Source organism: Taudactylus pleione, unplaced genomic scaffold (assembly GCF_031769625.1).
Source record: "Taudactylus pleione unplaced genomic scaffold, aTauple2 ptg000520l, whole genome shotgun sequence".
Classification (NCBI taxonomy): Eukaryota; Metazoa; Chordata; class Amphibia; order Anura; family Myobatrachidae; genus Taudactylus; species Taudactylus pleione.
The window spans coordinates 652601-665367 of NW_028284922.1; the positions used below are offsets into that span (position 1 = coordinate 652601).

Here is a 12767-nt window from a genome sequence, read left to right on the forward strand (position 1 = left end):
TTTTACTAAATTGCAGGTTTACAAAAGTGGAGATGTTGCCAATAGCAACCAATCAGATTCTAGCTACCATTTTCTAGAAGCTACTAGATAAAATGATAAGTAGAATATGATTGGTTGCTATAGGCAACATCTCCACTTATGTAAATCCGCACTTTAGTAAATATACCCCTAAATCTATCTGCACATTTTAAATCTGCTTCACCTACAGTGCCGATGTGCAAATGTGCAATTTGTTTTTGCTTTGACCCCAACTCTGAGTCAGCCCCTAAATCTCTGTATTACAGAGTCCTGATTGTTTCTGGGTGATCACATCAAATTAGGAGAGAGCTCAAACTTCCGGCACTTTAATGGGTCTATTCATGAAAATCAGTTTTAAGGAGGAGTTGTTGTTTTTTTTTCCCAAGAGATCGCAACACTTCATTGCGATCTTTAGATACTTTTAGTAGTAATTCATAAAGACCTAACAGAGAAGCGATGGGAAGTGGAAAAAAGGGCATCAGGGATCAGTCTTCCCTGAGAACACTCCGGTCTTTTCGTGTTTTCTTTCTCTTTATAATCTCTGCGCATGCTCAGTTGAAATTTGTATGTTATTAGCAGCTAGCTGCTGCTGCCTGCTAGAGGCTTCTCTGTGCGCCTGCGTGGGATGATGTGCATTCACCTCAGGATCTGACCCGCTATTTCATTATGGGTGCTGGCATGCTGACGTGAGGAGAAGGCGGAGCAGGGACCGATGGGAGACCGGGGGGCGGATCCATCACTAGGGACTTCAGACAGCCATGGGCGAATGTTTTTACTCATCCTTCGCTTATTAGGAAAATGATTACAGCGAATCATTACCGCTTCTGTGACCCTTTACATTTACTTTTCTCCTGCTTCAGGAATCGCTGTCACCATACTACACTATGGTGACGCGATACATGAATGAAGTAGGGGCAGCGCTGGAGAAACATCATGTTTTTCCATGCGTTACCCTCTCTATGAATAGCCGACAGCACAAAACAGGGCTTTTCTCTGCTTTATGAATAGACCTCTAAAGCCGGGTACACACTGAGACGACCGGCAATCGTGACGATGTTCAGGGGGATCTGCCTTCACTTTGGACATCGAATGATTGCCGGTACACACTGCCACGTTTAATGAAGGACTGAACAATCACCTGTTCCGTACTTCATTAATATGCGCAGCACATCACACCTGACAACGACCCATGTGTCCGCAGGAGCGCGCATATCGTGCATACACACTGCACCATTTGTCCAAATGGGAACAACATCGCTCCAGGGTGTACCCAACATTTTAGATGACACTGACAGCTAATTTGTAACTTTGTTCCTATGAGCATAAAGAATAAATGAAAGTAGCCTAAATAACTAGCATATTACACAGAAATAAACAGCCCTTTGGTGACTTTTATGCTGTTAAGGGTCATTTTGGGAAGTTTACAGATACGGATGCATATTAAAAGATTCTAACTACTTAAAAGGAAATTATTTATATAATATAGTATACACACCACAATCTTTACACGTAACATGCTGCTTAACTAAGATATATGCACATTGTTTATTTACCTCTTATCTGTATTTCATTTACCCAGTGACACTGTAGGCAGCCATATAGGCTTACATATTCTTTGTTCTTGTCTACTGATTCCAAAACAGTACATGTGACATGGGAGATTGACTTATCTTCTGGGTTAGCGTGTAAGCTCAACCACTACAGTATATGCACTTACAATATAATAGTCAGCTGTAAGAAGTAAACAACAATCACATGACAATGTCTGTCTGCCAAGTGATGCAAATTATATTTTAGAATATATATGATTACTAATACAATTATTAGATTGACTCACCTATGCAGATAGGGGCGGATTCAGAGATGTACGCTAACCCGATGGTTAGCGCTCATGTCCGATTGTGCCCGTACTGCGCATGTGCTGTATGGGTCTGCAATCCCGCACATTGTCCGGCAGTAGACTGTCAGTGATTGGGCAGGAGGGGGCAGCGACATCCAACGTTTCCCAAAATAGAGGCGTGTCTCCTACGTTGAGAGGGAGGGAAGAGGCCAGGATCTCTGTCTGCTGACTCCATAGTCACTGACAGAGGATCACGTAGATGATCTGATGCTGCATCCAAGGACGCAGCTCGGATCAGTAATGCATGTAGGGGGCGTGACACCTCCTGCCGCATTACCATAATAGTGCTATAGCAGCTGCTGCCATGTTAGCAGCTGCGATGAGGCTGAATCACCCCCTTACTGCAAACTGGCATCATGAAATGAAAGACTAACAGGAGGCTGATTAATAAGAAGAAAGTAGTTTATTTCTCATTTCAGTTTGTATTAATGTAGATATGGAACCATCTGCCGGAACATGAGATTTACCATCAGATAGGAGACTACTATAGCAGGTGTACAATCGTTAAAGACATAGTGCGGCTGCATTCCATTACCCATCTGCAGAATCAGAACATGGAAACCCAGTGTAAGTACACTACAGACAACTAGTACCAGTAACATGAAGTACATAGAACTATATCACCGTTTGCTCATGTATGTATTTATGGGTATCCGAATTAAAGATCAACAATGTGTCTAGATAATCACTCAATGGGTCGACACCACATGGTCGACATACAATAGGTCGACAGGGACAAAAGGTCGACAGTTACAAAAGGTCAACTGACAAATGACCTACAGGGACAAATGGTCGACGCATGCTTTTTCATGATTTATTTTCAACAGGTTAGGCTGTGTAAGGGAATGGTTAGGGTTAGGCACTAGGGGGAGGGTTAAGGATAGGCTAGGGTTAGATTTAGGCACTTGATGGAGGGTTAAGGGGCACATCCACTAGCAGACTGTGAAAAGACTGCACGATTATGACAGTCGTTTCACAGTCTGTGCTTTGCCTACTGTCAGGGCTCACCCGGGGATCGGCTCCCGCTTACCGCGCCGCCGGCTTCCCCTGTCATCCTGGGTGGTCGGGCAGCTTGCGCGACGGCGGGGGAGAAGCTGAGCATTCTCCCCGCACGCAGTGGCTTCCTGGTGGGCTGGTGTCTGGCATCGCAAGTCCGGACATGGGCGCCGCCATGACAGTCGGCCCATGTGACTGTATCCTCCTTCCTGATTGGTCTGTGATCAGCTGATGCTGTGCACCTGTCTAAGGGTTCCCCTGGGTATATAACTGTTCCACAGGTTACAGGAAGTTGCCTGAACAACGGTTGTCTCCTAGCGTGCCTTAGTGAGTTCCCGGTCCAGGTTCCTATTTTCCTTACAGCAGCAGTGTTACCATCTCTACCTGTGTGCCTTAACGTCTCTGGTGAATATCCGTGCAGCAGTGTTACCATCTCTACCTGTGTGCCTTAAACGTCTCTGGTGAATATCCGTGCAGCAGTGTTACCATCTCTACCTGTGTGCCTTAACGTCTCTGGTGAATATCCGTGCAGCAGTGTTACCATCTCTACCTGTGTGCCTTAAACGTCTCTGGTGAATATCCGTGCAGCAGTGTTACCATCTCTACCTGTGTGCCTCTCGTCTCTGGTGAACATCCGTGCTATAGTGTATACCACCTCTACCTGTGTGCCTTCCATCTCTGGGGAATTCTCAAGTAACCGTGGGTCGCTCTCCACTTGAAATCCTTATTGATATTTGATCCTCGTGTCAAGGTGTATTACTGTACGCTTAGGGCATTGCTTTGTGCCTAGCAGGCATAACCTCTCTGGGCCACGGGTGTTGTGTCTCTATCCCTGCAGGGCTTGGGTACCTGGTCAAAGGACCGCGACCTGCTCACGGGGTGCAGCTAAGCCCAAATCCCAATTGGAGGGGTCACTGGCGAACACCATCCTGTGGGTTAGATTCCGCACCTTTGCCCAGGTCTCGCCAACACTCAAGACCTGTGGATGAGGAGAACATACATCCAGGCCCCTCGTCTCCGCTTCCTCCCCCAACTTAGGCCCACCACAGCCTCTACTCCAGTCTCAGACGTGACACCTACACTGAACGATCAGTCGCTCAGCGTAGGCACCCTCTGTCAGGGTTCAGTCTAGGATCGGCCTCTCTCACCTCCTTGCCGGCTTCCCCTGACTTCCTTGCGGTCAGACGTCTGGTGCAGTGATGGATGTGGGCTGAGTATTCTGCCTTAGGTGCTTTTTGCGAGCTTCCATGGTCGGCTGTGTGTGCTGGGGATCGGAGTTCCCATCATGGGCGCCGCCATGACAGTTCCTCTCATGTGACAGTACTCCTAACCTATGGTAGCATGATTTCAGTCAGCTGATGCTGTGCTCCAGTAATCTGCTACCCCTGGGTATAAATCCGCCTCCAGAACTCCAGGAAGACGCTGTTCAACTTCGTTATTCCAAGTGCCTGTGTTACTCCAACTGTTGCTCTGTGCTTCAGCGTGTTGCTTTAGCCTGCTCACAGTTTCCCAGTTTCCTGTATTAGCTTCCATGCTAAACCTTACTCTGAGACTTTAGCTTTCTCACAGTACTTCAGTGTTTCATGTCCCTTCCCTGTGTGTCTTTGTATATGTGCTGCTAATTCTATTGCAGCTTTCCTGTGGCTATTACCCTGTATCACTGAAGTGTCAGATTACCTGCTGATATTAATTAGCTCACAGCTGGACCCCCCAGCACATGTCTGTGTCAATCTGCTCTGTGTCTTGTCAGTGCAAATCTGCACTTGCAGTTAGCACTCTCCCAGTGTATGCCTATCTTCTCTATATGTCTTGTCTGTGCAATCTGCACCTGCATATATAATTATTCCCAGTATTTTGCCTTTGCCCAGTACCAGCATTTCTAGCTCTCCCAGTATTTGGCCTTTGTCCAGTACCACATTTCTAGCATTCCCAATATATTCCTTGAGTCTACTCTACTCTTGTATGTGCAATCCCCAGTATATGTTTGTGCTTTCCTGCATATTTAGCAAACTCCAGTACCTGCCTGTGTCCACATCTCCCTGAGCTGCTGAGCTAGTCAGCTCCTGGATTTCTTAGTGATTCTCAGTACATTCTCAGTAATCTCATGCAAGCCGGTGATCAGGATTTCTAATTGTGTTCCAGTGTTCTAGCAATAACTTAACGTAATATAGTTTCCGGTCTTCTGCCATTCCCAGGTACCTGTCCAGAGGGCCGCGACCTGCTCACCAAATCCCAATTGGAAGGGTCACTGGAGAAAACCACCAAAGTGAGTTAGACTCCGCGCCTCTGGGCAGGTCTGGCCAAACCTGGGTTCGGCCGCAAATAGGAGACCTAGCCACAGTCACTCCGATAGTCACCTGAACCCCCCGGCTCACCGTCCTCCACAGAGGATCACTTTCACCAGATTGTGACAGTTTGAACAGCCTAATATGCAAGCCGCCGGGTTCCAGGTTGAAGCAGGTTTTCAGGATTTACTCTTTCATGTGTCTGCACATGAGACAGCTTTGCAATCCGTCAGACAGCAGCTGCAAGAACTCTCTAGCCAAATGATGGTTATTCATTCAGTTCTAGCTGCTTTGTCCCCAGACACACCACAAGTTCCGCCAGTGAATTCTCCACAGTTTCGTTCCGAAGTTTCAATTACCCCTACAGATGAAAAATTTTCTAGTGAACCTCTCAAGTGTCCTCTGGTTCCCCAATTTCCTGATATTCGTGACCCTGAACCTTTCAAGAGTTTCTACTGGCTTCTAGAACAACTACAAAATCTCCGTCCCAAAATTTTTCAAGTTATTTCCAAGCTTTCTAGTGCTTCTCCTGACTTGACTAACAGCTTTTCCAAGCAAACTAAAGTAAAGCATCAAAGTTACCTGCGCCCTAAACTTACTGAGGTTGAACGTCAGCGACGCCGGGAACTGCATCTGTGTTTATATTGCGGTTATGACGATCACTTTCTTAAGGACTGTACTCCGCCCACTGAGAAGTGGTGACAAGTGTGTGACTCCTAATGTCTGCGTTTTCAGTTCTCCCCATCATCCATCAGTGATTCCCGTTTCTTCAGTTACAGATAAGGAGGTGATGTCCACTAAGCAAAAGAAAGTTCAAGTTTTCGATTGGGGCCTTGCTGCAAGATGCTTCAACCCTCGTCTAAGAAATATTGGGAGGATATTTCAACCTTCTAAAGTCAGGGACACTATTCCACTTCTACTGGTCACGGCCCAGATTCCATTTCCATCAGTCCCAGCCCGGATTCTGCCTGTTCTAGTCCCAGTCCGGATTCTGCTTTTCCCAATACGGGACTCCAGTCAGTAGCCAAGTTTCCCAAGTCTCGCACCCCAGCAGGGGGCCCCATATCTCGCACCCCAGCAGGGCGTCCCAAGTCTCGCACCCCAGCAAGCAGGGGGTCCCAAGTCTCGCACCCCAGCAGGGCGTCCCAAGTCTCGCACCCCAGCAGGGGGTCTCAAGTCTCGCACCCCAGCAGGGGGTCCCAAGTCTCGCACCCCAAGAGGGGGTATCCAGTTCCACGCCCCAGAAGGGGGCCTTCATTTCAAGTTTCATGCCCCAGGAGGGGGTTTCAAATCTCTCACCCCAGAAGGGGGTTAGAATTGTTGTACCCCAAGAGGGGGCTTTCATTTCAAGTTTCACGCCCCAGGGAGGGGTCTTCGTTTCGAGTTTCATGCCCCAGGAGGGGGCCTTCGTTTCGAGTTACACGCCTCAAGAGGAGGCCTTCGTTTCGAGTTTCACGCCCCAGGAGGAGGCCTTCATTTCGAGTGTTATGCCCCAGGAGCGGACCGTAATTTCAAGTGTTACTCCCCAAGAAAGGGTCTCAAGTTCCATACCTCAAGAGGGGGTTCTGAGCCACTCACCCCAGGAGGAAGTCTGTGTTCTTGCATCCCAAAAGGGGGTTTCATATTGCGTACCCCGAAAGGAAAAGCCAAGTCAGCTTCCCCAAAAGGGGGTTTTAGGTCCCATACTCCAACAGGGACTGTCAAGTTCTGTACTCCAGGAGGGGGCCTTGAGTCTCTCACCCCAAAAGAAGGTTTCAAATCTTGTTTCCCAGGAAGGGGCCTCAAATGCTATCCCCCAGGAGGGTGTTTCTAGTGTTATACCCCAAGAAGGGATTTCAAGTGTCACGTCCCAAGAGGAAATCCTCATTTCAAGTTCTTTACCCCAGGAGGGGGTTTCAAGCCTCTTACCCAGAGAGAGGGTTCCTAGTGTCCTTCCCCTAGAGGGGACTTCAAGTGTCTCACCCCAGGATGGGGTTCCCAGTGTAATACCCCAGGAGGGGATTTTCAGTGTTACATTTCAAGAGAAAGTTCTTGTTTCAAGTTCTTCACCCCAGGACAAGGGTCCAAGTATCCTACCCCAGGATGGGGTTTCCAGTGTTATACCCCAGGAGGGGATTTCAAGTGTTACGTTTCAAGAGAAAGTCCTTATTTCAAGTCTTTCACCCCAGGAGGGGGTTTCAAGCCTCGCACCCCAAGAGGGGGTTTCAGTTTCCTCACCCCAGGAGGGGATTTCAAGTGTCTCACCCCAGGATGGGGTTCCCAGTGTTGTGCCCCAAGGGGGAATTTCAAGTGTTATTCTCCAAGATGGGACCTCAAGTGTCTCACCCCAGGATGGGGTTACAAGTGTTATACCTCAAGATGGGATTCCCAATGTTATACCCCAGGAGGGGATTTCAAGTGCCTCATCCCAAGATGGGATTCCCAGTGTTAAACCCCAGGAGGGGATTTCAAGTGCCTCATCCCAAGATGGGGTTCCCAGTGTTATACCCCAGGAGGGGATTTCAAGTGCCTCATCCCAAGATGGGGTTCCCAGTGTTATACCCCAGGAGGGGAATTCAAGTGTCTTACCCCAGGATGGGGTTCCCAGTGTAATGCCTCAAGATGGGGTTCGTGGTGCTATTCCCCTGGAGGGGACTTCAAGTGTCTCACCCCAGGATGGGATTCCTAGTGCCATCCCCCAGGGGGGGATTTCGAGTATTACATTTCCGAAGAAGAGTTCAAGTGTCTTACCCCAGGAGGGGGTCTCAAGTCTTGTACCCCAAGAACAAGGGTTTCCAAGTGTTACTCCCCAAGATGGGGGTTCAAGCATCATACCTCCAGAGGAGGTTTCTAGTTATGTACCCTGGCAGGGGGTATCAAGTCTCATAGTCCAGGGGAAAGTCTTAAGTTTTACATCTCAAAAAGGGATTTCAAAATCTGTATCCCAACGAAAGATCTCCGGTTCTTTACTCAAGGAAGAATCTTCTAGTGTTGTGTCAAAGTCAAATGCTTTAGTGCCCAATCCGTTAAGAGGTTCACAAGATGATGCTAGCACTACATTTAAAGATATACCTCAGGATCCATCTGATGTTTCTATGTCCATTTTTTTTGATGGAGATATAACGCAGTATTATGCTTTGGTGGATCATTTCATCGCTATTATGAAATCCTCTCCATGGTCTGAAATCAAGCCTACTAATGTAGTAAAATTTATAATTTCATCTTTCCGAGGTAAAGCTTGGGACTGGGTTGAGCCTATTTATGATTCAAAGGATCCGATGCTGTCAGATTTAGTAGCCTTTACTGCGGCAGTCATTAAAGAATTTGGTCCAACTTATCCTTACAGTTCTCTCGAGGATACTCATCTCAACAAAGTCTCCAGTTCTGTGGTACCACCCACTGCTATTAAGCTCAGATGCATTTCTTTGAGTCCTTCTCAAAAAGGTCCAGTACAAAAACAACCTGTCCAGAAGGATAAGACTCAAGGAGGCATAAGGATGATGAATTATAACACAGATTCTGACTATGATCCTGAGTACGATGAAAAAACAATTTCGGTAGTTCCCATGAAAGACACTTTGCAACTTAAGTCTTCTTCTTCTTCAAGTGGTCCGAAAAAGTCTCGGAAAAAGAAGAAGAATCGATGACTTCCTGGTGACCAACCTTTCTTGGACCAAGTTGACTATTTCTTCCAATTATTAGTCTCAGAATCCATCTGGTATTGGGAACCTTGTTCTTCTAAATTTCCAGTTCTTATTGTATCTTCAATCAAGATTTTCGAGTTTCCTGTGTTTTTCAAATATATTTTTTGTGTCTTTCTGAAGAGTTCCAGTTGAGCCTTTATGGGTGTTCGGTGCCCACCCTAAAAGGAGGGGGTACTGTCAGGGTTCAGTCTAGGATCGGCCTCTCTCACCTCCTTGCCAGCTTCCCCTGACTTCCTTGCGGTCAGACGTCTGGTGCAGTGATGGATGTGGGCTGAGTTTTCTGCCTTAGGTGCTTTTTGCGAGCTTCCATGGTCGGCTGTGTGTGCTGGGGATCGGAGTTCCCATCATGGGCGCCGCCATGACAGTTCCTCTCATGTGACAGTACTCCTAACCTAAGGTAGCATGATTTCAGTCAGCTGATGCTGTGCTTCAGTAATCTGCTACCCCTGGGTATAAATCCGCCTCCAGAACTCCAGGAAGACGCTGTTCAACTTCGTTATTCCAAGTGCCTGTGTTACTCCAACTGTTGCTCTGTGCTATATCCTTCAGCGTGTTGCTTTAGCCTGCTCACAGTTTCCCAGTTTCCTGCATTAGCTTCCATGCTAAACCTTACTCTGAGACTTTAGCTTTCTCACAGTACTTCAGTGTTTCATGTCCCTTCCCTGTGTGTCTTTGTATATGTGCTGCTAATTCTATTGCAGCTTTCCTGTGGCTATTACCCTGTATCACTGAAGTGTCGGATTACCTGCTGGTATTAATTAGCTCACAGCTGGACCCCCCAGCACATGTCTGTGTCAATCTGCTCTGTGTCTTGTCAGTGCAAATCTGCACTTGCAGTTAGCACTCTCCCAGTGTATGCCTATCTTCTCTATATGTCTTGTCTGTGCAATCTGCACCTGCATATATAATTATTCCCAGTATTTTGCCTTTGCCCAGTACCAGCATTTCTAGCTCTCCCAGTATTTGGCCTTTGTCCAGTACCACATTTCTAGCATTCCCAATATATTCCTTGAGTCTACTCTACTCTTGTATGTGCAATCCCCAGTATATGTTTGTGCTTTCCTGCATATTTAGCAAACTCCAGTACCTGCCTGTGTCCACATCTCCCTGAGCTGCTGAGCTAGTCAACTCCTGGATTTCTTAGTGATTCTCAGTACATTCTCAGTAATCTCATGCAAGCCGGTGATCTGGATTTCTAATTGTGTTCCAGTGTTCTAGCAATAACTTAACGTAATATAGTTTCCAGTCTTCTGCCATTCCCAGGTACCTGTCCAGAGGGCCGCGACCTGCTCACTTGGTGCAGCGGAAAACCAAATCCCAATTGGAGGGGTCACTGGAGAAAACCACCAAGTGAGTTAGACTCCGCGCCTCTGGGCAGGTCTGGCCAAACCTGGGTTCGGCCGCAAATAGGAGACCTAGCCACAGTCACTCCGATAGTCACCTGAACCCCCCGGCTCACCGTCCCTCATCCCTGAACATGGGCAATCTGTCATTATCAGCAGATTGACCAGCATGTTCAGGCGATGATAGATGTCAAAAACGACCAGCGCATCGCTGGTCGTTTTCAACATTTTCATGGCCGATTAGTGAACGATTAATGAACGATTGAATGATAACAATATCATTATCATTCAGTCGCTCATTTTAATCGGATAGTGGATACCCGCCTTTAGGGTCAGTCACCAGGGAGGATTAGGATTAGGCACTAGGGCAGTGGATCCCAAACTTTTTTGAATCATGGCGCCCTAGAGTATCAGTATTGTTTTCACGGCGCCCCTAATCCAAAAGATTGTTATAGAGAATTTCAGAAGAAAATGTAGTAAAGTAGTAAAGTGATGTAAATTGTGCTCATCTGTCATCCTTAGGCTCAGTTATGTGGTGGTGGACAGGTTTGTGCTTCTGTTTGTCCACATATTTACATTACTGTAAACTGACCATAAGTAATTTAATTTGGTGCTGGACCACTAACCTGAGGGGACCACGGCGCACAGTTTGGGAACCACTGCACTAGGAGGAGGGTTAGATTTAGGGTGAAGATTAGTCTTCATGTACAAAAAAATGTGCTTGCCATTTTGTCTCGACCATATGTGTGTCGACCATTTGCACCTTCCGACCTATTGTCTGTCTACCATCTGTTGTCTATATATTGCGTGTCTATCTAGACACCGTTGATCTTTTATACGACACCCGTATTTTTGTATGGATAATACCTGCCAAGTATTACTTACACAGGCAGTGGCCTATTATTTTATTTTCTCTTGCTTTCTCTTTGGCACAGTTCAAGCATAAAACTTACCTCTGAAAGTGTATTCTAATATATGTTATTCATTTGCAGGCGCAGCAAGGAACTATTACAAAGACCTGCTCCTAAAATATGGAGACAGACCTACTTCTAATTTGGAACCTTGGACAAAAGAGGACCACAATAAATACAGTAATCTGTTTAGGTTGCTGAGCTCTCCCGAGTGTATTCCCTGGGGTAAGAATTGCCTTATTGCTATTAATATCCATTTGACGTTGTTAAAGCATGTGCTCTCTGCTGTTATAGCCAATCCTATCAAGACTAACTGGCAGTGCCATGGACAGAGCGGAATTTCTAATATGAACTGTAGCCAGGACTCTCATTGATGACCTAATAAAATGATGTCAGTGTCACCTGACACTCCCAACTCCCCCAGAAAAATCATCCATGCCTAACCATTGTTATTTTGTAGATTTTGGGGAGATGTATCAAACCTTGAACAGAGAGAAATGGAGAGAGATAAAGTACCAAGCAATCAGCATCTAACTGCCACTTTAAAGGCTATTTTTGAAAAATGACTGGAGATAATTGGTTGGTATTTTATCTCTCTCCAAGGTTTGATACATCTCCCCCTCAGTCTGAATAGGGTCAGAGCAATCAGTGTATTCATTCTCCTAAACTGGTTACACACGGACATCCCGTAAATGGAACGGCTGTGGCTGTATACCAGAACATTAGAAAGGTTGATAAAACCTGCAATATAAGGTGTCCTTAATAAGCCAAGGTAATATTTGGAGTATCTATGTCTGTTTCCTCTCTTTAAGCCTTGTGGAGCACTCAGCTGAGCAATTGCTGTTAACAATACTTATTAAAGAACCACCCAACTGTACTGTACAGATAAATGTGATCAGGCTGCTGACCTGATATCACAGTGGACTGATGTGACTCCATGCCATCAATGATCCGATTGATATTAAACTGATCCTTATCGAACGTTTTGGTAATTGTTGTAGGAACATGGGCACAGATGACCTCTGGCCTGGATGTGCAGTCAATTTGGTGTATTTAGATTACTCTTGTACAAAATACTCTCGTACAAAGTACAAAATACTTAAAAAGCTTTTCATTTTATATATAGAAGATGGTTGGGTATGTAGTCAGGATGCCGACGGTCGAAATGCCGACTGCCGGATTCCCGATTGCTAATCCCGACAGGGGACTAATGACAGGCGTCGAAATACCTATGCTGGGAGCCCGACGCCCGGCATACAGAACGAATGTAAGCGGGGGGGCGGGCGCGGACAGCCGCGGGTTAAGGGTTAGGTATAGGGCTCCGGGGGAGACAGGGCTAGGCACCCCCCCCAGGGAGGGTTAGGGTAGGTGAAGGAGGGGTTAGAGTTAGGCACCCCCGGGGGGAAGTTAGGGTTAGGAGCTGTATAACAATAGGTAGCTTGATAATGGTAACTGCAAACAATTGACACTTTCCAATATTAAGTAAGGTGATACATATAACAATAGGCGATGCAGGGAGCAAGAGACCATAGATCAAACTGGATCAGCAGACAAGAATTCAGGATACCAGCAGTACAGAGTTTTTGCCAGGAATTCAGATCGGCTAGTTTACACCATGGCATGTAGCTATA

At 46.5% G+C, this 12767-nt stretch overlaps 1 protein-coding gene across 2 annotated transcripts in view; it reads left to right on the forward strand.

Annotated features, from left to right (window-relative positions):
* SEL1L3 (SEL1L family member 3) overlaps positions 1-12767 on the forward strand; it is a 103390-nt gene that overhangs the window by 47639 nt on the left and 42984 nt on the right. For both annotated transcript variants that reach the window (XR_015870057.1, XM_088450610.1), the window contains exons 8-9: positions 2353-2485; positions 11218-11361. Coding sequence is in view for 1 of the 2 variants with exons in the window: in XM_088450610.1 (XP_088306736.1) it covers positions 2353-2485; positions 11218-11361 (277 nt within the window). In the remaining variant the exon portion in view is untranslated. The remainder of the gene's footprint in view (positions 1-2352; positions 2486-11217; positions 11362-12767) is intronic.